Source organism: Marmota marmota, unplaced genomic scaffold (genome assembly GCF_001458135.2).
Source record: "Marmota marmota marmota unplaced genomic scaffold, marMar, whole genome shotgun sequence".
In the NCBI taxonomy this organism is placed as follows: Eukaryota; Metazoa; Chordata; class Mammalia; order Rodentia; family Sciuridae; genus Marmota; species Marmota marmota.
The window spans coordinates 56665977-56691455 of NW_026000037.1; the positions used below are offsets into that span (position 1 = coordinate 56665977).

At 33.3% G+C, this 25479-nt stretch overlaps 1 protein-coding gene across 9 annotated transcripts in view; it reads left to right on the plus strand.

Annotated features, from left to right (window-relative positions):
* Positions 1-25479, plus strand: part of Ubr3 (ubiquitin protein ligase E3 component n-recognin 3) — a 226280-nt gene that overhangs the window by 54182 nt on the left and 146619 nt on the right. For all 9 annotated transcript variants that reach the window (XR_007350982.1, XM_048812453.1, XM_015479299.2 and 6 more), the window contains 5 exons: positions 4008-4074; positions 8128-8258; positions 9344-9572; positions 15792-15971; positions 16602-16735. Coding sequence is in view for 8 of the 9 variants with exons in the window: in XM_048812453.1 (XP_048668410.1) it covers positions 4008-4074; positions 8128-8258; positions 9344-9572; positions 15792-15971; positions 16602-16735 (741 nt within the window). In the remaining variant the exon portion in view is untranslated. The remainder of the gene's footprint in view (positions 1-4007; positions 4075-8127; positions 8259-9343; positions 9573-15791; positions 15972-16601; positions 16736-25479) is intronic.

Here is a 25479-nt window from a genome sequence, read left to right on the forward strand (position 1 = left end):
GCATGCAAGGCCCTGGGTTTTAAGAGAAGATGAATAAGTAAATAAAGTATAGCATACCTGCTTTGTGTGTGTGTGTGTGTGTGTGTGTGTGTGTATATATATATATGTATATATATATATGTATATATGTATATACGTATACATACATATATATATATATAAAATTGTGTCCAACTACAACTATAAAAAATTAATATTAAAAAAAAAAGTCTGGGGCCTGTACAAATGCTGAGTCAGGATTGTACTCATTTTATTTCACCTTATCAGTTAGACCCTCTTCCCAGTGTCCTGTACTGTTTCCTCATGGATAAATGGGAAGAACTTCATTTCCCAATAATGAATTTGAAAGGATGGAAAATTGTGGTCATGATGACTTTTTTTTGCTTTGATCTTCCTTAGTGTCTGAAATTCCAACCTTTGGGAGTTATTTCTGTTCTTTCTCAAAATAAAAATATCATATTTAGATGACACAGTAGTCCATCATCTTGAGCAGTTTGTTGTGATTGAGATTAGAAATCAAGGCAGTATTTCTTAATAAATATTTATTAACTTAAAACTACAACCCATATTAATTGTTGAATAAATAGGAAATAAATATTGAAAAATGATGATAAAATGAGCTATAACTCTGTCACGTAGAGGTAACTTATTATAAACATCTGCATTCTATTTTAAGTTCTTAAGAAAAAGTACATCAGGACTTCTGCCTTAATTTGTAGTCTAGAACATTTCACTGTGCACTCTGAACATCAGGCTAGGTGCTATCACAGTATAACAGAATGAAGAATCCTGGCCAAGAGGGGACAAGATGTAGTCTACTCTCAGAGATACTCAAACCATTTTGGCAAAACCACATTTGTCACTTTGAAAGGGAAGACAATTAAAAATATTTCAGAGGTCAGCATATCAGAAGAACTTCATGAATATAAACAAATAAATAAATAAATACATACATACACACACATAAATACACACATACATACACATATACACACATATATACATACATATATATATACACGTATATATATAAAACATCTGCATTCTAACAGATCTTAATACATAGACTATTTTAATGGTTTCATGCTATAGTCTTGTATCATTTTTTTCCACCAATGATAATTTTGACTATAATGAATATATTAACATTTTATTTGTGTAGATTGCTTAAATGATTTCTTATTCCATATGTTATTGTACATAACATGCTTTTTTCACAGTAATGCTTTTTGAATGTCATCTGGTAACAATGAATATAGAGTTCTAGCATTGTTTTTTCTTTTATGGTGCAGGTGTGCTATATTTTATTTACTTATCCATCTTCTCTTAAAAGCCAGAGATTGTTTTCTTTTGCTTTTATACATAATATTGTTATGAATAGTCATGTACATACTTCCTATTCAATTGTCTCATTACTTTTTTAGGAAAAATTCTTAGAATTGGAATTTCTGTGTTAAAAACACTGTAAGGAGTTTTGACATATATTATCAACTTGTCATTCAGAAGTCTGTACTATATACTTTCACCATCAGTGTGCAAGAGTACTAATTTTTCCACCACCATAGATGAAGATAATCTATTGTCCTAGTTGTGTTTGCATACCATGATATTAAGTCCAATCCCGTGGTCCATGTCTCCAGATTTTTGTTTTTGTACCTTAGTTCATGCTCTTTCTCCTCTTTATCTTCTCTTCTTCCTCCTCTCCTATCCCCCCAGCCCCTGTCTCTTATACANTAGGAGAGGAGGAAGAAGAGAAGATAAAGAGGAGAAAGAGCATGAACTAAGGTACAAAAACAAAAATCTGGAGACATGGACCACGGGATTGGACCCTGGGGTGCTTAACCATTGAGCCATATCCCCTCTGGTTTTTTTTTTTTTTTTTTTTTTTGATGGTAAGAACTGAATCCAGGGCCTTGTCTGTATTAGACAAGCAATATACCACAGGCAAAAAACTCTGCCATCTCTTTTCTTCTCGGAATGACTTTTCCTTCTTTTGCTTGGCTACTTCTACTTGTTCTTTAAGACTAGAAGGCCAGAAAATTTATAAAACTTCATATTGCCATGGCCATTACTGGATCAAGGATACTTTTTACAAGGGAAGTTTATTTTTGAAATTTATGGTGTGATTCTAACCTGGGACTTAACATATTTTTTCCAACTTTGTCTTTTGTCTCAGGTCTGGGAAAATAGTTTCATAAATTGCTATTAGTTGAAATCTTAAATCTGAATTCTTTGGGCCCTGTGGCATGATATTCACATTTTTCTGTCTGTCAAGAATCCAAATTTCATTCTGCTGAATTTCTCCTGGGGCAAGGTTAGAGTGGTAGAGGAGGAGGAGAGTGTAATTTGATAGTCTTGCTGCCAGGTTGATGGCCATAGAGACTGGACAAAGTGAGGGATTAACAGGGCAGGAATATTGAAGTGCTCAATAAATGCTGAATAAGTAAGCTAAATGGTAGCTCCGGAAAACCTAGAGAATAACCCTGAGGAATGATGCTGGATTTGATAGAAACCCTCTAAAGGATACGAAGTATAGGCCAAAGAAGCAACTCCAATAAATCAAGCTGTAGCAGGAAGCTCAGACTACTTTTCTACTTTGGAGGTTTAATCAACTCTGATTGAGAAAGTATTTGGAAGTTTTTACTACAGTTCTAACCTGCCACCAGGTTAGAACTAAATCTATGCCAAAATATTAACACATATGTCTTATAATACCAGTTGACTGATATGCATTTGATATAGGGAAAGGAAGTATAAAATGGAAGTTTTTGTTTTATATGTAGAATTCCTGATTTAGGAGAGATGGAATAGTGGGGTAGAATCATAACCTGTAGATGAACAGGAAAATCCTGAGCTCTATTACAAAGATATTAGAAGCCTTTCCAATAACATTTTAAGAAAATTAGAAGTGAGCCCTTATACCTAGAACTACCTCCCTAAAAAGGTGCACCTGTAGCTTTATATGACTTTCACAGTGGCAGGCTCCTGCATCTGCTTCTCTTCCCTATGTGTTGTCTCATCTGGCTGATGCCCATTTTGCTGCTGTGCAGTGTCAGCATCCTCTGAGACAGCCTGAACCATGTCAAGGTGTTTGCCTGGGCATACAAATTATCTCCCCAGGTACCAGTTATTGTTTCTATTACTTCTTTGGTTACAAACTTGAGTAGGTTGTGAGTGGTTTTCCCCTCACCCTTTTTTCTCCCATAATCTTTGTTATTTTAAGTGTGAGGGTTTTCAGGAATGCATGTATCACATGTGAACAAAAATGCCTATATTTCCTTCTTTGTTTTTTCCTAGGCGTATTTTGATTTATTATTATTTTTCTATTATTTTTAAACTGTCAACTCCAGCTTCTAATGCGTTATGTTTTTTTTTCAGAATTTGATTTTTTGAATTCATTTTGTCTCAAACTCTTTGAAGCTTTTATCCTATTCATTACTTTAGTCCTCTCCCCTTTTCTCTTTCTTTCTATGATAACTTTCTCCCTATTCTCTTAACTTCTGAGTGTAATTATTGTCATGTATATGAGGTTAGGAAAATTTTTATTTTGGCATTTTGGGGTGCTTAAGAAGCTTCCATTAGAAGCATAGGTTAAGTTTAAGAGCTTTTGTATTTTTAAAAAAATATTTATTTTTTAGTTGTAGTTGGACACAGTACCTTTATTTTATTTATTTATTTTTATGTGGTGCTGAGGATCGTACCCAGGGCCTCACACGTGCTAAGCGAGTGCTCTACCGCTGAGCCACAACCCCAGCCCTAAGAGCTTTTGTATTTTAACACTAAGGATATTTCACTATATATTTAAATAAAATTAGCATAAAAAGATTTTTTATAGTAAATACATAAAAGTGAAATATGTTTAATAGTGTATAAGCATGCATTTATTATGTTTAATTATATATGTGTATAAGCATGCAAATATGTTTTAAGCACATTTGTATTTATATAAAATGTATAAATTTATGAATATGACTATTTATAAATCTAATGCTTTTTTCCCCCTCCAGGAGGATCAGGATGGGAGTCAAGGCTTGGGCAAGAGAAAGAGGGTAAAACTGAGCAGTGGCACCAAAGGTATAAATAAAGTATCATTGGTATAAATTGAGAGAGTGTGTTTATGTGTGTGTATATTCTGTTTTTTCCTTGAGCAAAATGCCCACCCCCCAAAAAATCCTTGATCACTAAGGACACTTGATGGTTACTAGAGCCACAGTGACATCAAAGTTTTTTTGAAGGGACAGTTATATTGTTAGATTTATCTAATGATGGAGGAAGTGTTATTAGGAGGTAGTTGCAGGGACCTCAAAAGCAAGTAAAACTCTACTAGGATTTAGTTCATTGTTTGTTATCATAAAACGAGCATTATCATATGAGTCCCCAAATAGAAGGTTTTTTTCATTAATTAATTGATTTGGATCCAGTGTTTTTGGTGTAGAGTTTTAGTTTGGTTTTCATCTTTTTATAATCTGTAGTATGCATTTTCTAGAGTGGAAAGGAGGAGCAAAGGAGAAACAGGGGAGAGAAATACAGAAACACAATGTACAATGGCAATGAATGAATAGCATTAAACACATAGTAAAGGCTAATGAAAAACTAAACGTGTTTAGTCAAAGCAAGAGGTAGATATGCCTACAGTAAGGGAATAGATTAGTAATAATAATGGGTAAAATATTTATTGGCTTTTCTTTTTTGGGGAGGTACTGGGGATCAAACCCAGGAATGCCCTACCATTAGGTACATCCCTAGCCCTTTTTATTTGAAACTAAGTTGCCGAGACTGTTCTAGAACTTGTGATTCTTCTGCCTCAGCTTCCCGAACTGCTGAGATTACAGGGCTACCATACTCATTAAATTGTTTTATATGTGCTAGATACAATGCTAAGCACTTTGTTGTATTATTTGACTTAATTTTCAAAGTAACCATTATGAAGTAGGTTTTAGTATTACTTCCATTTTATGAATGAGGAAATGGAGGTATGTTAGAGATCTCAGCTAATAAGAAATAAATCCTTAATTCAAATCCTAGAGCCTAAACTTTTAACCACTGTTTTTCTTGACTCTCATTAGTGGGCAACCTGTGCTTTGGATTTTTGCCAGGGATGTCTAAATTGTAATATGATCCATTTTCTGGGTTAATGTGGTCTATTACAGAGTCTCTAATGGTTAAAATATGATTTTGATGAAAAGAGTTCTTTCTTTTGCTGTTGATTAAGTGTATTGAGACATTTATAGGACTACCTGGAAAGGTGGAAGCAGTGGGCATTTTCATTATAGGCTCTTCTTCTGAAGGACGATTTCTGAAGTTTAGTGGGTGGTTTAGTTTTTATAAGAATTTGATTCAACATTTGCATGTGAGCTGAAATAAAATATGTAATGAAAGGCAAGAGGCCAAGTACTATGTTAAAGTCACAGTCTATATTCATAGCCTGAGTTTTAAAGATGAAGAAACTGAAGCTTAGAATGTGTTAACTAACATGGTTAAGATTACTGAAAAAGAGTTAGTGAGGTTGCAGAGGTTGGATCCTCAGTCTAGTTAAGACCTTGCCTTACTTATGCATTTACACTGCACTGATTGTTTAGAAATATCTTTTTACATTTTAACTTAAGGCAGATTAGGCATTGTTAAAAGTCATGACAAGATTTTAAAAGTATATAATCAGGTAAGTCATATAAGCGTTTTTTCTTTTTAATATCTTTATTTTATTTATTTTTATGTGGTGCTAAGGATCGAACCCGGGGCCTTGCACGTGCTTGGCGAGTGCTCTACCGCTGAGCCACAATTCCAGCCCCATCATAGAAGCGTTTCTAATCACATTCCATAATATTACACATAAAACATATAACACATGCTTTAAAATCTTGTGAGACGGACATCACCATTTTAAGAAAATCAACAGACATTGCATTTTTTTCCTTCCTGAAGATAAAGAAATTGAATTCCTCGTAACTGCAGTTATTCTCATTTTAAGAGAAGTCAGAACATTTTGGGGTGCATTCAGATTGATTGTTGATTTAAAACAAAGTTAATGTATTTTCCTTCTAAGTACATGCCAATTAGTAATGATGGTGGCTTCAGACTTTTCATTTGGCTAATGCAGGCTTGCAGACATAACTATGAATTCTAAGATTAACAGCACTAGTTGTGTTCAGCTTTGTGAATATGTTAAGGAGCATTTATTTAGGAATTTTTTTTTTTTTAAATTTGGTAGTCTGAAATTTTTAGTCATGTAGGTGCTAAGTGAATTGTGAGATTAAATAAGGTATTGAAATGTGCTGTTGATTATATTCTGTTTTTAAGTTATGATTCTTTTATTCCTGTTATCTGATTCTCTTAGGTCCTACTTTTATTACTTTTTAGCTTTGAGTCGTCAGTATAGATCTTTGAATATATTTTGCCTCATTTCTTGCAAGCTTAGTTTATTTCTGTTTTTAAATCATTATCACACCATGGGAATGATGGTGTTTCAGGAGGAAAAGATTTCTGTTTTACAAGAAGAAAATTCTGAGTTTTGAAAAATAATTACAAAACTCTAATTGTATTTACACCTAATCCTTATTACATATTGCTTATACTGATTGCACCAGAGGAATTTATTTCCAGAACATACAAGATTTTTTTGGGATTTGTTTTCTTCTTTAGTTATTAATAAAGAAATAGGGCTAAAGTCATATCTAATATTAACCAATTCAAGATTTAGTAAACTCACTGTGTTTTATAAAAGAATCAAGTGATGGCATATTGAGCCTACATTGTTACTCTTTTAGACCTACTACCTGAGGAGATGTGGTGTGGACATTATTGCTTAATAATAGAACTGTGAACTAAGATAGTGTTAATTGAGAAATTGCTACAAGGTTACCCTACAAGATATTTGAACTGTGATGTATAGGGCTATACTTGACTATTTTGAAGTGTATATTACTGACACCCCCACTGCCCCAATCTTCCATCTAATTCTGCACAGTTGACATTTGCTGTGTCCTTATCATTTTCAAGGAAAAAAATTAGTGAGCAAAAATATGAGTTAGAGAAAGTGAAAGAGATAGCAAAAGTATTAAAACTATCCAGTTCATCAAATACTTGTTGAGATTTTCTGTTGACTAAGCATGGCAAGGATGTAGAAATTTTTATTCATGTAGGTGCTAAGTGAATTGTGAGAATTAAATAAGATACAGGAATGTGCTGTACCTAGACTTCATAGAGGGGCACTTGTTCTTAGAAATAGGCCTTCTATTTAATCTGCATTTGAATATCTTTATAAATAAAGGGCATCACTTACCTTTTCCCCTATATGTGAAGAAGGCATCTTGAGCCCAGTGCAAGTACACATATCTAAAATTATTTATACGTTTTTGGATATATTCTTACCAGAGAAAAGTAATATACTAGAGGAAGCAGCACATAAGGAGTTTCCTTTAGTAGTGATATTAGTATCTCATTTATGGGAATTCTTTTAAATAAATAGATGAATTATTGAATCCTATAAAGAAGATATCTATCCTTTTTTTTAGAAATGAAATATTTTGATGTTATTATGTCCTAAGCAATATTTCTTTTTAGCTTAAAATTATCACTGTTATTTTAATTAAGTATTATTGAATAGTTACAGGCTGAATATCCCTTATCTGAATTCATTGGGACCAGTTTCAAATTTTTGTATTTTTCAGGTTTTGGAAATTTGGCATAAAATTTACTAGTTATATGCTAAAAAATGTGGAGCATTTTAAACTTTTTAATATTTTTTTCTTAGTTGTTGATAGATCTTTATTTTATTTATTTATGCGTGGTGCTGATAATCAAACCCAGTGCCTCACACATGCTACTGCTGAGCCAGTGTCCCAGCCCTAATTTTTGATGAGGAATGCTCAATATATATTTTGAATCTTTGTAGAAATTTTAGATAAATGGCCCGTGTTTAAGGACAATTAATACTTATTTTATTACTAATTTATATTAAAATAAAGAGATGAAGTGTTTTGTTATTTATATGATTATAGGAACTTAATATTGGTATTATCACTACATTATTGAAAGGGTGTCCTTAATTTTTAGATATTTTCAGATATTTGTGTTTGATGTGCTGTTAATTATAGTAAGGATTAAATGAATTTTCTTTTTGTTAAGCAGATCAATCCATAATGGATGTATTGAAGCATAAAAGTTTTCTAGAAGAACTTTTGTTTTGGACAATAAAGTATGAATTCCCTCAGAAGATGGTCACTTTCTTACTCAACATGCTTCCAGATCAAGAGTATAAGGTATCATAATTTTTCTTTCTTTTCTAAACTTTGCTTTGTCATCATTAAATCTTTTTTTAAAAATGTATTTCTCAGGTGAGACTTATTATATTATAAATCTAAGGATTGACATAACATAAGAAAACATTTGCTTATTCTCTTGCTACCACAGGGTCTGCACAAAACGCACACAGGACCTTAGGTTTCTCTTAAGAATTCAAAAAGTCTTTGTAGAACTTGAAGGGAATGCTGGGGGACAAACATTAAAAACACAAATGTAGAGGTAAATATGTAGTTAGAAATTATTCTAAATTCTCTGAAAGAAAGGTAGTATAAAATGCTATGATAAAGTTTAATGGGGTAGCTGAATTTAGACTAGACTAGGAAAAACACAAGGTTAATAGTTGGTGGCCACAGTTGTTAAAGAGAATAGTTACTGACTCAGGTATGAATGTAGGTAGAAGTTTTTAGTTCCAGAGGGTTTGAACTCATCATTTATTATCGTGTGGTTGTTAATGGCAAAGTTACATACCTCAATGTATGAAAAAAGAAAGCATGGTATAGTTGTTATGGTGTCTTTATTTCTTCTTAAAAATTATGACAGAGGAAATGTACTTCCTGCATATGAAGGAAATAAAAGTAAACTAAATAGCACTTTAGACATTTAGTCAGATCATTTTCTGCTTTCATATGAAATAAAAGTTTTTACTTGTGGAGTAATCACACTGACTCACTTGTTTAGTAGTATTAAATTCTCCATGTGGTTTGTGGCTTAGACTTTAGATTTTGTTGTTAAAGTAGGCAGCACATAACAAAGACATATCCTTAGACCTTAGTAAATTGATACTTGTGAACACAGCGAAATTCTGTATTCTTAAACCATAGTGTTTGCAATTGCTTTAAAACTAAATTTTTTTAACCATCAAAATATTTGCTGATATTCTGAAAAAGGGAAAATCTGACTTAGGACTACCATCATCATTGAATTATTTTTTAACTACTTTGGATTTCATCACAATTTAGTAATAGCTTTAAAATATTTTCAACATTATATTTGTATTTTAAATTCAGTTAAACTAATGCATTGTTTTCCTCCCTATTTACAGGTTGCTTTTACAAAAACTTTTGTTCAACATTATGCTTTCATTATGAAAACACTGAAGAAAAGTCATGAATCAGACACAATGTCTAATAGAATTGTGCATATTAGTGTTCAGTTGTTCAGCAATGAGGAGCTAGCCAGACAGGTAACAGAAGAATGTCAGCTGCTGGATATTATGGTCACTGTACTATTATACATGATGGAAAGTTGCCTTATTAAAAGTGAACTACAAGGTAAACTTCTTGACCTGTCATATATTTCTCTATCTCTGCCTGTTCTATTTTTTTTAAACATTTATTTTTTAGTTATAGGTGGACACAATATCTGTATTTTATTTTTATGTGGTGCTGAGGATCGAACCCAGTACCTTATACATGCTAGACGAGCGCTCTACCACAGAGCCACAATCCCAGCCCTATCTTTGCCCATTCTTATTTCTCAGTGGTCCTTCATTTTAACTTCTCTTACATCATTTATATTACTTGAATATTTGTATGTACTGGGCACTGTGTCGAATACTATTCATATAATATCTCAGTTAAGCTTCTCAACAACTCTCTGAGATTGGCATTATTATCATCACTTTAAAGATAAAGTACATTGAAGCTTAGGAAAATTAGGACATTTGCTATAGATTATACAGCTAGCAAATGACAGAGCCAAGGAAGATTTCTTGTTTCCTGAGGTGAGAACCTTTGTTTTTCACCTTGGCACAATCACATGAGAAGACTTTGTCTTCATTTATTTGTCCCTGGAGCTAAACTTAAAAACAAATAATAAGCAATATCTCAGATTAAGTCATAGGACCCACCCATTCTTTGGGGAGAAGAGATTTTTTTTAGTTGAGCTTTGCCTTGTTCCACTGTTGTACCTTTGTTCATATTAGCTTCTATTTTCTCAATATACTCACAGTCTGTATTCAGAAATGACATTGTATCCTAAAAATTGATATATGCTCACTGTAAGACTTAATGCCTTATATGTAATAATAGCTGGCTAATTATGATAGCTACCATCTTTTGAACATTCTCCATCTGTCAGGCTCTTTTTTAAATGCTTTTATGCTTTATTTCGTTTAACTGTCATTAATTCTATGAAGCAAATATTGTTGACTCCATTTTATAGATGAGGCAACTGTGTCTTAGTGATTTGAAGTCATGGTCTCTGTCATATAGTTCTAAGTGATAAGGTTGAGTATCTGACTTAAAAGCCCATGCTCTTTCTACCCATGATATGATTTTGCCTTCTTTGTGCAGGTGTAGTGGGAACATAATGTATTGTTTATATTAAGCAATATACCTCTTTACTTTTTTAAAGAAAAATTTAAAAGCTGCTTTACATTATAGTTTTTCTGACTTTATGTAGCATGACCTTTTCTTTCTTTCTTAGAGATTTAACTACATTTGTTGATTTTTCTTTTTGAATAGTATCTGTCATTAATTGTATTAATGTTATATAGGATCATATTTAGAGAAAGACTTCAAATATAGAATTTTTAATTCATAAACTAGAAAACTTTTAAAATAGAAGTATCTGCTCTTTAAAAATTTTATTGATATATTATAATTATGCATAATAGTGGGATTCTTTATGTCATATATGTACCTGGACATAACATAATTTGATCAGTCTCACTTTTTACTATCTTCCCTTTCCATCCTCACCTCCTTCCTTCGGATCTACTGATCTTTCTTCTAGTATTATTTCAATCAGTATATTATAATTATATATAAGTGAGGTTCATTGTGATGTATTCATATATGGACATAGCATACTTTGATAGATTTTCTTCCTCAGTACTTTCCATGCCCTCCTCTCATCCCTCTTTCTCATTCTCCTTTCTCTGTTGGTCTCCCCTATGTTTTGTGAGATCTCCTTTTTTCATTCCCTACCCTCACCACCTCTAGGTTCTTATAAGAGAAAACATTTGACCTTTGATGTTCTGAGCCTGGCTTATTTCACTTAGCATGATGTTCTCCAGTTCTATTCATTTACCACTACATGACATAATTTCATTCTTCTTTGTGGCTGAGAAAACTCCATTATGTAAATATGCCATGTTTGCTTTATTCATTTGTCTGTTGCTGGGCTCCTAGGCTGGTTCCATAACTTTGCTGTTGTGAAATGTTCTGCTGTACACTTTGGAATGTGTGTATAACTATAGCATGCTAATTTTAGTGCTTTTTGATAAATACCAAGGAGTGGGATACCTGGGTCATATGGGTGGTTCCATTCCTAGTCTTTTGAGGAACATCAATACAGCTTTCCACAGTGGTTGTACCAATTTACAGTCTTACTCCCAATCTTTGCCAGCATTTATTGTTATTTGGATTCTTGATGATTGCTATTCTAACCGGAGTGCAGTATCTGCTTTTTTTTTTTAATACCTTTATTTTCTTTATTTATATGGGTGCTAAAGATTGAACCCAGTGCCTCATAGGTGCTAGGTGAGCACTGTACTGCTGAGCCACAACCCCAGTCTAGTATCTGCTCTTTTGAAAAGAATCTGAGTCTTTTTTTTTTGACTAAGTAATTTAGTTGTGCTTAAGTATGGTTTGCATTTGGTCTTTAAGGAAGTATGTTTGGGGAAAAGATGTGTGAGTTTGCTTCTTCTTCTTTTTTTTAAAATCATCAGCTTTCCTGAGAAAGTTTTTTTATGTCTTTCAGGCACTCATTAACCCATCTCAGTTTACCTACCTCAATTTAGTGTACACTCTCATCATTCTATTGAAATTGTTATGTACAAATATTGTCCAGGACTCAGGTGGTCACATGTTAAATATATTACAGTAGATTACATTATCTCCAAGCCAGTGTCTAAAACATCTTCAACATCCTTCAAACTTTGCTTTTTTCTCTTTAAATAGTAGCATGGCATTTGATTATATATATATATATTGCTTTTCTAAAAGCACCATAAGTGTTCCCTATTTTTACATTAAGGATATCAGAATGATCCTTAAATATATTGTGTAGCTACAGATATTACAATAGGATCCCTGTTTTTTTTTTTTTTTTTTGAGAGAGAGAGAGAGAGAGAGAGAATTTAATATTTATTTTTTAGTTTTTTGGTGGACACAACATGTTTATTTTATTTTTATGTGGTGCTGAGGATCGAACCCATTGCCCCACGCATGCCAAGTGAGTTCACTACTGCTTGAGCCACATTCCCAGCCCCAGGATCTCTGTTTTTAACATTAAAAAAATTTTTCAATAGCTTCTTTGTAGACTTTGCTTAAAATGTGATTAGATAATGTTTTGTTTTGTTTTATTTTATATGATATGCTGAGGATTGAACCCAATGCTAGGTAAATGCTCGACCACTGAGCTGCATTCCTAGCCTCTAGGCAGTATTTGAACATTTGATCTATACTGTTAGTAAATATTGAGCTGATGCAATGAGAATTTACATGACTATAGCAATAGCTAGACTAAAAGGAAAAAGCCTTCTAGTGGTACAGGATCCCTACTCAATGCCTTTACTTTGTTATATTAATTTTTATACTCTATGCTAATTGTGAATCCAGCCATAACTCATGATTTGCCATGCCCCTGAATTTTACAATTTGTCTTATGAAACAGTTTGTATAAAATGTAATTTAAAACCATGCATCACATAACTATAGGAATATCTGTAGATACTGAAAATTCCAGATTGATCTTCTGTCTGGCTGATAAAACTAGTTGTTGGAATATTTTTGGATGTCTTTAAACACTTCAAATGCACAAACTCGTTAGTTATATCAAGCTTTTTTTTTAAAAAAAAACTTATTCTATGTGTATGTGCATGAACATGAGTGTGTTTGTGTTTTTTTTTTTTTACCACTGTTTAGCCATCTAAAGATACCCTAAAAACCTGCAAGTCATCTTTACTTCTTTTTATTTCTTGTAGATACAGCAAACATAACCAACTCTGTCATTTTAACTTTCTAAATATCTTTATAGCCACTTCCATTCATTTCTGTTTTTATACCACTGTTCCACAGTTCAAACCAGTGTCATCTCCATATTTCTTTATTTCTACTCATCACCACTCTCCTGTAGTTCCTTTCCATGCTATGCAACTAAATCATGTTTTCTCTCTTATCCCTCCCGCCCCCATGGCTTGCTGTTCTTGTCACATGATTACTCCCAATGTTGCTGATGTGTCATTCTCTAGCCTCATTTATATTATCCCATCTTCTGCATGTTCAAATGATTCTACCCTTCTCTTACATTATTGCTCCTTTACCTGAACACCATTTGTTCCCTTGTGTCTAGTGTATTTGGCTCATCCTAATTCTTATTACATTTTATAGGTCTCAGTTTAAGCATCACATACTCAGGATAGTCTTTCTTGAATTGTATACTAGCTTTATTTGTTCTTGAGATTCTTGAATTTTCCCTTTAACATCCCTTACCACACACTTGTTTAGATGTTAAGCTCCGTGGACAAAGAGATATAATATATATCTTGATTTTTTTTTTGGCTTTATTCTTAGAGATTAGTAGAATACCTGACCCTTAGTAGGTTCTCCTAAATATTTGTTGATGAGTGAATTTCATTTAACACTGAATCATTGCTTTTATCTATAGTGAGGAAATTAACAATTTTGGTAAAAATAGAAGTTCTAATTATCTCATTATAAACCCAAAGGCGTTTTTCACAAGAACACAGGAGTATTTAAAGCAGTGTCAGGAGAATAGTGATTTTGATCAGTTGTATTCTGCTTATTCATCTTCTGATTTCAATTGCATAGGACAGTTATTCTCTCTCTCTCTCTCTCTCTCTCTCTCTCTTTTTGGTTAATCCCAACATCCTTTAGCACTGTCCCATCAATATCACTGATTCATTGGCTCAAAGTGGCAGTATAAGGAGGTTGCTTTTCAGAATCTCAGGTGTGAATAATTTGAGAAAGGGTCCTACCCTCACCCCTACCCCCTCCTTTACTTATTAAATTACCTTTTTTTCATTCATTGAGAAGTACTAAAAGACAGCATACTTCGCTTCACTGGATTTTGTTCTTCAATATTGTTTAATTTAAGGGCTGGATAAAATAATTCCATGGGCTAAAATATAAACTTAATGTGTAGAAATTAAGAAGTGCATTGGAGGACCTACTCACTGATGAGTTTGACAGTAGGTGGATAGTTGAAAAAGTTGGTTAAAGTGAGGAATCATTTAAAAATGACACACATGAAGCTAGTGTGGTGGCATGCTTTAATCTCAGCTTTTCTAGGAGGGTGAGACACGAGAATTGCAAGTTTAAGGCCAGCCTCAGAAATTTAATGAGACCCGTCTCAAAATAAAACACAAAAAGGGCTGAGGTAAAATGTCCCTGGGTTAAATACCCAGTACAAAAAACAAAAGCAAACAAACAAAAATATGTACCTTAAACATCATATTTTAACTTGAAACACAGAAATGCATTGTTCTTTCTTCAGTCTTTTAAATTTGGACAAAACGTTTTCAGGATAGTTTCTTTGACTGGAGTTTTATCTCATCTTTTTTGTATGTACTATATCTGTATATCGTCATATGTGAATTCCAGTTTCAGTTCCTTAAAGTTAGAATGTAAAGGTCGTTGTGACGCAAACTGAGTGTAAAATACATCTAGGCTTTTATGATTTTTCTGCTATAAGGTTTTCTCCCCTCCCCCATACTTATTGCCTCTCAAAAACATGTGATCCAGTTTCTATAATACCTCTTAAAATGTATTTATTGATATTTCATTAGTTCATGCACTTTTGATTTAGATTTTATACTTATGACAAAAAGAATAGTTAGCACAAACAGAAATAAAAAAACATATTCCTCATCTTGTGGACTAGGAAATAGATTACTATTCTTGAGCCTTCTGTGTCTGATGTGTATTAGTATGTTTTATAGTGCTAATAAATTTTAATGATAAAGATTTTTGTGCAGTCTAGTTGTTTCCCACCGCAACAATGTATTTAAAGTTTGAGGATTTTTTTTAAAGACTTGAGAGGTTTACAAATTTTTTGGTCTTTTATCTTTGAAAGATTGTTTGTTAACAAAGTTGTATTTATGTATTCCTTGACTAGAAGAAAGCAAATATGTATTACTTGAATCATTTAGATTTGATTATTAAGGTAGAATGAGATTAATCTAGGGATAAAAATCTTATTGATAAGGACTGAAAATATTATTAGAATAAAAAATATTTTATGAGCATATGGTTAGCTCAATATGCAATAATAATTACTATAAAAATGTACCAAGTTCTTTATGTTAACATCTCATTTAATCTTTTAAAATATATATTTTTTCCCATTTTACAAATGAGGAAGTTGGTTCAGAGAGTCCAACACACTTAGAGCTATATAGGTACTAAATGGTAGGCTGGGATTTGAATTTAGATGCTTCTGATTCTAAGATGTGTAACATTCTGTATCATTGGCAATTTTTTTTAAAGTTATTTATTTTGGGGCTGTGTGTGTGTCTTTTTTAGATGAAGAAAATAGTTTACATGTGGTGGTGAACTGTGGAGAAGCATTACTGAAGAATAATACTTATTGGCCTCTTGTTAGTGATTTTATTAATATTCTTTCTCATCAAAGTGTGGCTAAGAGATTTTTGGAGGACCATGGTTTGTTAGTTACGTGGATGAACTTTGTATCTTTCTTTCAAGGTATGAATTTAATCTTTTTGTTAATTTTTTTTTTTTTTTGGTTCACAGATGTCTCATGCTAAACTATTAAATAGTATTTAACAATTGAAATGTCTCATTATTTTAATTGTTATTTATAAGAACTTTTATAAGTTCATAAAAACACCAGGGAGTTAAGAAAAAGTGTTGAATTATTAAAAAGGAAACTTTTTTTTTTTTTTTTTTTTTTTTTGGTGGTGCTAAGGATCGAATCCAAGGCCTTCTATATGCTAGGCAATTCCTCTACCACTGAGCCACACCCTCGCCCAAGAGTGTAATTTTTTTTAGCATCTCAAACCATTAATCTAGAAATGTGAAATCTAGTCTTCCATAAAAATTTCAACAAGCATCAGTTAAGATTCTTCCTTATTTAAAGATACCCATTTGTTATATGAGACATTCACAAAGTGTTGTCCAAGAAAACATAGTTTGTGAAAAAATTTTAAAGTTCTAGATTATTTCATTTTAAGTAATTTATTTTTGTATGTATTATGCAATTTATGTAATTGTGTGTGTCAGTTGTGTTGGGTACTAGGAAATGTTTTACTTGCTTTTTAACCTGAATTCTTGCTTCTGTTTGATGGGACCTATGTATGCTTTAATTTTTGTAAGGTATGAACTTAAACAAGCGAGAACTGAATGAGCATGTGGAATTTGAGTCTCAGACCTACTATGCTGCCTTTGCTGCTGAACTTGAGGCCTGTGCACAGCCAATGTGGGGGCTCTTATCACATTGTAAAATTAGGGTATGTTGGAAATATTTTTGGTAATTTCTGTATTTGTTTTAAAAATAACTGTATAAGAAAAAGATTTGTGAAAAAAATGGCATGTTTATTTGCATATAATGTACAGGGTTTAATTCTGTTTCAAGTTGAATTCGGCTTTGTGAAAGTTGACTTGAGACAGTAATTTTTATTCTTAGGTTGAAATTAATTTATATTATCTGATCTTCTCAGCCTGCCCCTATTTTGAATAGTCTTTGAAACTTTGTAAGTCTCTACATTCACCTTTATTATTTCTTTTTACTTATTATCAGCTGTCTAATGCTGCTTATCTTTCAAAGGGTAAGGATACTCCTTGGTAAAATTTACAATATTCAGATTCCAGGCACAAAATAAATTTTACACAGCTTCCAGTTGTTGATATATAATAAGTCACTGGTTTGACAGGTCCCCAGAATTCTTGAGTAGTTCAGAAAAATGAAGTCTTCTAATCCTATTAAAATAAAGACTTGACTAAATATTTGATATATGATCCGATGAAGTCCAGCTTAGTAGCATGCTGGACAAGATTTCATAGTGGAAATATTTTAAAACCCCTTGGTTCTAGTCTTGGTTTTGCCTCTTTCTACTTGTGTCATTTGGTCAACCCATTTAAAACTATTTGAACTTCTCAGTTTTCTTATCCTTTCAAAACAAAACAAAAGCAAATGGGACAGAAAAGCCTGTTCTTCCTTATAGGTAATTATGAAGCTCTTTTTATCTATCTTTTAAATGTGTGTTTTCCTTCAAGAAGATTTATATTTTTCTCCCAGGAGTTCAGCTACTTTCTAAATACAAAAGTCTCACAACTTTGCAACAGTCTAATTAGATTCAAATTTCTAACAGGTTAGGTTATTCGTGTAGTTTTCCTAATAGGTACGTGTATTTTCTCAGATCCCAATTAAATTTTTTTTTTTTTTTTGGTGTTAGTAGGCATTGAATCCTGTGCCACATGCAAGCTAAACAGGTGCTTTATCACTGAGCTATATCAGTCGCGGTCCCCACCCCCATTAACTTTTTAAAACCATTTTTTCCATACTGTAGTTCCTTTTGTGTCCTTCATGTCCTTTGATGGAGTTGTTTAGTCTAGAAACCTCCCCTTGCTGTACTAGCTGTGTTCAACTTGTAGTCACATACCATGAATTCATTCTTTCCTTTCAGATGTATCTCCCTCTGCTTCTTTTTTGTTTTTATATTTTAAAAATTTAGGTTATTAAGATAATTTCTTACCTTGTTTCCTGCCTCTAGAGTCTTCCTACTGTTATTCACCCCAATATTAAAGTTATTTTTCTAAGCCCTGCATATCTCTCATTTGCTTAAAAGTCTTTCAGGTTCTCATTTGCCTAGAGGGTAATGTCCTAAATAGTCATTTAAGATCTTCCATAATTTACCCTCAGTTTACCTTTTTTTTAAACATTTATTTTTAAGTTGTAGGTGGACACAATACCTTTTTTATTTTATTTTTATGTGGTGCTGAGGATCGAACCCAGTGCCTCACGCATACTAGGCGAGTGCTCTACCCCTGAGCCATAACCCCAGCCCTCAATTTATCTTTATAATTAATCTTATATCACCTCCTATTTTTTTTTTTGGTTGATTACTATTCTATTATGCAATGTCCTTTCTTGATTCCTGTGCTTTTGATCAAGCTAGTCCCCCTTTATGGCAATATGTTCGCTTATTTTTTTTTCCTTTGCCTAGTGCTTTTCTTGCATTAGAATTGTCTGGGAAGCTTAAAAAAATACACATGCCTAAGACCCATTATTAGAGATTTTGATGTGTTTCATATGCAGTGGGACCTGATAGTGATTCTAGCCAGAATGAAGTACCACTAGAGCTAGCTCTTCAGAAATTCTACTCATAAGACCCAGCTGATAGGTAATCTGCTCATTAGTCAGAGTTGTATTCTATTCACAGTGTTTTCATAGTACCTCATTTAATCTCCACTGTAGCATTTATAAAACAATGTGAATTTGGTTTGTTCATTCTAAAAAATATTTATTGAATGTGATTCTATATTAGATACTTCTAGATGCTTAAATTTTTGGTGTTAATAGACATGGATCTTGTTTTTGTGAAGCAGTTTTACGGGGAGGTAGACCTTAAGTAAAAAACACAGCTTTACTTTTTTTTTTTTTAAGTTGTAGATGGACACAGTACCTTTATTTTATTTGTTTATTTTTATGTGGTGCCAGGGAATGAACCCAGTGCTTCACGCTTGCTATGCAAGCTTACTCTACCACTAAGCCCCAACCCCAGCCCACTGCTTTACTTTTATATGTACTTCTATAGGAAAATAACAGGTTGCTATGAGATAGAGAAATGGCTTAGGTCTGAGAGTTAGACAAAGCCTTTCTGAGGAAAGAAAATGGCAGATCCAGCTTTGTGAAAATAAGTGAGGTTAGTGGTGGTAGTGGGGAAGGTAGAATAGAATAGCCTACCTCTAGTAGGAAAACGATTGATTCATATAAGGAGCTATATAATCTGGAACTACAGAATAGATAAAACAGTGATGGATAGGCAAGGACCAGGTTATTATTTTGGTCCTTGTAGATCATGTTGAAGAGTCTTTGATTTGGGGCTGGGGTTGTGTCTCAGTGGTAGAGTGCTTACCTAGCACCTGTGAGGCACTGGGTTCGATCCTCAGTACCACATAAAAATGAAATAAGAGTCTTTGATTTAATTTTAAAGGGAAGCCTGTGATTTTTTTTTTTGGTGCTGGGATTGAATCCAGGGTCTTAAGCAGGCTGGACAAGTGCTCTACCACTGACCCACACCGTAGCCTATGAAGATTTCTTTCTTTCTTTTTTGTTTTTTAATATGGGGATCAAAAGGGTCACTTTACCATTAAGTTACATACCTAGCCCTTTTTATTTATTTATTTTTTTTAGTTGTAGATGGACACAACTTATTTATTTATTTATTTTTTAATGTGCTGCTGAGAATTGAATCCAGTGCATCACACATGGGAGGCAATTGCTCATCCACTGAGCTACAACCCCAGCCCCTTTATTTTTTATTTTACGGGAGGGTCTTGCTAAGTTGCTGAGGCTAGTCTCAAACTTGTGATCCTCCTGCCTCAGCCTCCTGTTACTGGGATTATAGACATGCATCACCCTTCCCTGGCGCCTGTGAAGATTTTTAAGTAGGGGTTCACTGTGATCAAATTTATACTTAAAAAGTCATTCTGATTGCTGGTGAAGGTGGGGTTGGGAGAAAAAAGCAGTGGGAAGCAGGAACATTAGGAGTAACTGACCAATTAAGATAAATCCATCTCATTTATATGTGTAATCTAAGTAAGACTTAACAAAAGTGGAGAGTAAAATGGTGGTTACCAGAGGCTGTATGTAAGGGAGTGGGGAATGTGGGGATTTTTACCAAAGGGTACGAAGATTCAACTAGACCAGAGGAATAAATTTTTGAGATCTTTTGCGCAGCATGGGACCATAGTTAGTAATTATGTGTGTTTCAGATTTCCTAAACAAATAGATTTTTATATGTTTTCAGTACAAAAATGTTAAGTGTCTGAGATGTTAGATATGTTAATTAGGCTGATGTAATATTTCTATAGTGTACACATATATCCAAATATCACATTGTAGCTCCCCAAATATATATATAATTATTATTTATTTAAAAGATGCCTGGTGGGCTGGGGATGTGGCTCAAGCGGTAGCGCGCTCGCCTGGCATGCGTGCGGCCCGGGTTCGATCCTCAGCGCCACATACAAACAAAGATGTTGTGTCCGCCAATAACTAAAAATAAATATTAAAAAAAAATTCTCTCTCTCTCTCTCCCCCTCTCTCACTCTCTCTTTAAAAAAAATTAAATTAAAAAAATGCCTGGTAATAGTCTAAACATGAAATGTTAAACATAAACTTGAATATAAACATTGAGATTTGATTTCTTTTGAAAAGTTATAATTTGGAGGTAGGATCAATAAACTTGGTGTGATGGGTTGTATGTTATTGTTGAGGAAGAGAAACTTTTGGGTAACTATGTGTGGGGTAATGTTTGTAGAAGTAGAAGAGACCATTAGAAAAGAAAGTTTAGAGAGGTTCAAATTAATTTTAGATATGTTAAGTTTGAGAAGCCTGTGAAACATTCAAGTGGAAATTATGAAGTGACAATTGTAAGTCTCATGCTCGAAAGAGAAGTCTGGACTGTTTATAAATTCTAGATTCATTGATATATAGATGATATTTATCACTAGGGAATGGGACGAGATCAAGTAGGGAAAGAAGAGACATGAACTCTAAAGAAAAAATGACATTTAAATATCAGAGAGAGCTGGGAGCAGTGTGCTGGCCTCTAATCCCATTTTTTAGGAGGCTGAGGTAGGAGGATAGTGAGTTCAAAGCCAGCCTCAGCAAAAGAGTGGCATTAAAGCAACTCAGTGTGATCCTGTCTCTAAATAAAACACAAAAATAGGGCTGGGGGTGTGGCTCAGTGGATGAGTGCCCTTGAGTTCAATCCCCAGTACCCCCAAACAAACATACAAACAAATATTTATGGGAGAGGGATAGAAGAAAAACCAGAAGAATGCAGTGTCCTGCATACCAATGGAAGACGATGATTCAGGAAGGTGGTTTGACGTGATACTGATATGAAAAGATCACTATTTTAGGAAGATTATTCTGACAACTGTGTTTAGGACAAATTTGGATTGTGAAACTGGGATAATTTCTGATAATGAAAAACCATTATTTCCATGCAGTAGTTAATATTTCAGCTCTGAAGGCCCAGATTGTAATGTGCTATGGTTCCCTTAACCTAAGAAGTTAAGAGGGCAGTGAGAAAACAGACTTATATTGTCCTGACAATATCTCAGAGAGTAATTTCTTTGTGAAAGGAGCATCTAGATCCTAAAACAAACTTTCTCTTGAGCAGCACCCACACTATACCAGGCATTGTACTTGACACTTTACATATATTCTCTTCTAATCTTTACAGTATTTCATATGAAGTATGTACCATCATGCCTTTCTTTCAGAGGTAAGACAACTTGTCAAATTCACATAGCTATAAGAGAAAGTTGAATTTGAAATCTGTCTGATTTCATTAACCACTTTGCTATACTTATTTTGTAAGCAAGAATTTCCAGAGCTTTTTAGCAATAGTGCTGACAAGTTTTAGAAATGAAAACTAGAAGGTTATTTAAAGTTTAAAAGGTATTTCTCTGTTCATATTCTCCCCTGTAAAATATAAAACTAAAGGAATAAGCAACATAAAAGGAAATTTCATGTGATTAAATTATGTCTGTGCGATTGCCCTGAATACTATTTGAGTCTTAAAAACATTAAGTTCTAGTTAAAAAAGTAATAGTACCCAGGTATTTCAGTTGGTGGAGCATCACTTTTAATAACAGCCTAATAAAAGCGTATTGACTAAAGCATGACACAGTTTTAGAATTTTATTAATTTTATTTTCTGATGGGAACAAATAAGTTGGAAAATCTCCATCTAGTGGCAACTTTCAGTTACTGCAAACTTTATAGACATCAAATACTGTCTTGACTTCTTGGAGCAGTTAACTACTTGGTATCTCATAGTGTTAAGATGTAACAGAATATTTAAAAATATTTTATTAGAGCATTATAATTATACATAGTATTTGGGTTCATTTTGACAAAATCATATGTGTGCAAGGAATTTGATTTCAACTTCCATCTCCCTTCCCATTTTCTCCCCTCCTCACTTCCTTTAGTCTGCCTTTCCACTCTACTGATTTCCTTTTACTTCTTTCTTTATTTATTTTTAATTGGTACTTTCTACATATACCTAAAGTGAAATTCACTTTGGTACAAATAATATGATTTTGTTAAATTCATTCCTTATTTCTTCCCCATTCCCTTTTTCCCTCTTGTTCTCCTCCTACTCCACTGAACTCCCATATGTTTTTATGATATCTGATTCCCTCCCCAGTTACTTTTTTCCCATTGTTTTGCTTTAACTTCCACATGAGAGAAAATATTTTGATTTTCTGAGTCTGACTTATGGCACTTAACATATTTTCTCCATTTCTAGCCATTTATTGGCAATGCCATCATTTCATTTTTCTTATGGCTGAGAAAAAAAAACACTGTTGTGGGTTGGGGTTATAGCTGAGTTGGTAGAGCGTTTGCCTTGCATGTGTGGGTTCAATCCTCAGCACCACATGAAAACATAAATAAAATAAAGGTGTTATGTCTGCCTACAACTAAAAAAAATATAAAAAACACTATTATGTATGTATACCACATTTTCTTGATCCATTCATCTATGATGGGCATCTGAGTTGATCCATAATTTGGATATTGTGAATTGTGCTGCTATAAACATGGAAGTGGCTATATTGCTATATTATGCTGATTTTAGTTCTTTTGGATAAATACTGAGGAGTGGGATAGCTGGGTCATATGGTGGTTCTGTTCTAGTTTTTTTTTTTTTTAAATCTCCATATTGCTTTCTAGATTATACTAGTCTGAAGTCCCACCAACAATGTGCAAGTGTACCTTTCCCTCCCACATCCTCATGAGCATTATTGCTATTCCTGCTCTTGATAATTGCCATTCTGATGGAGTGAAATGTTTTTTTGTTTTTTTTTTTAGTTTTAGATGGACACAATGCCTTTATTTTATTTGATTATTTCTATGTGGTGCTGAGGATTGAACCCAGTGCCTCACACATGCTGGGCACTCTACCACTGAGCTACAACACTAGTCCCCTTAGTCTAGTTTTGATTTGCATTTACTAGAGATGTTGGGCATTTTTTCATGTATTTGTCTGTCAGTTGTGTTTCTTCTTTTGAAAAATTTCTGTATAGTTCTTTTGCTCATTTATTGATTGGGTTATATGTTTTTTTTTGGTATTGAGTTTTTTTAGTTTTTAACATTCTAGATATATACTCTGGATACACACACACACACACACACACACACACACACACTTGTCAGAGGAGTACTGGCAAAGATTTTTTTTTTTTTCCATTCTGTAGGCCTTCTTTTTGCTGTGCAGAAGATTCTTAATTTGATGGCATCCCACTTAACTTTTGGTTTTATTGCTTAAGCTGTAAGGGTATTGTTGAGAAAGTTGGTACCTGTCCACCTGTATAATGGAGTTTTCTTTTAGCAGTCACAAGGTTTTCTGGAATAATTCCTAAGTCTTTGAGCCATTTGATTTGACTTTTGTGCAAGCTGAAAGATAGGTGTTTGATGTTATTCTTCTACATATGGATATCCAGTTTTCCCAGCACGATTTGTTAAAAAGGCTACCTTTTCTCCAGTGTATTTATGGAACCTTTGTTAAGTATCAGATAGCTGTAAGTATGTGGGTTTGTCTCTGTATCTCCTATTCTATTCTGTTGGTCTTCACGTCTGTTTTGATGCTAATATCATGCTATTTTTGTGATTGTAGCTCTGTAGTATAATTTGAGATCAGGTATTGTGATGCCTCCTACATTGTTTTTCTTGTTCAGAATTGCTTTGACTATTCTGGGTCTGTATTCTTCAGAATGAATTTTAGATTTTTTTCTAGTTTTGTGAAGAATGTCATTAGTATTTTGGTGGTGATTGCATTGAATGTGTATATTTGTATATATATAATGTATATACTATATGTATATAATATATGTATATATTATTGTATATATATTATATATATGTGTGCTTTTGGTAGTGTAACCATTTTGGCATATTAATTTTGCCTACCCAAGACTCTTCCATCTTCTGAGGTCTTCTTCAATTTCTTTCTTCAGTGTTCTATAGGTTTTGTTGTAGAGGTTCTTCACATTTAAAAAAAAAAAATTTTTTTTTAGTTGTATTTGGACACAATACCTTTATTTTACTTATTTATTTTTATGTGGTGCCGAGGATTGAACCAAGCACCTTTCATATGCTAGGCGAATGCTCTACCACTGAGCCACAACCCCAGCTCCTCTTTCACATTTTTTGTTAGATTAATTCCCAGGTATTTTATTCTTTTTCAGGTTATTTTGAAATAAATGGTTTTCTAATTTCTTTCTCAGCTGAATTGCTGTTGGAGTATAAAAAAAAGCTACTGATTTATGAGGGCTAATGTTGTATCCTGCTACTTTGCTAAATTCATTTGTCAGCACTAGAAGTCTTCTGGTGGAATTTTTTTGGGGTGTTCTAGATATTGGATCATGTCATCAGCAAACAGAGATAGTTTGAGCTCTTTGTTTTCTATTTGTATTCCTTTAATTTCCTTCTCTTGCCTGATTGCTCTGGCTAGAGTTTCAAGAACTATAACGAATAGAAGTGGTGAGAGTGGACATCCTTGTCTTGTTCCTGTTTTTAGAAGAATAGCTTTCAGTTTTCTTTGTTCAGTGTGATGTTGACTTTAGGTTTGTCATATATAACCTTTATAATGTTAAGGTAATTTCCTTTTATCCCTAGTTTCTCCAGTGGTTTTAACATGAATCATTACTGCCTTTTATCAAAGGCCTTTTCTGTATCTATTGAAATGATCATATTCTTATTCTCATTTCTATTTAAGTGGTGAATTACATTTGTTCATTTGCATATGTTGAACCCATCTTGCATACTTGGGATGAAGCCCATTTGATCGTGGTGTATTATCTTCTTAATGTGTTTTTGAATGCAGTTTGCTAATGTTTTATTAAGAAATTTGCTTCTGTATTCATCAGGGATACTGGTCTGTAGTTTTCTTTCCTAGATGTTTCTTTGTCTGATTTTAGTATCAGAGTTATACTGGCTTCATAGAATGTGT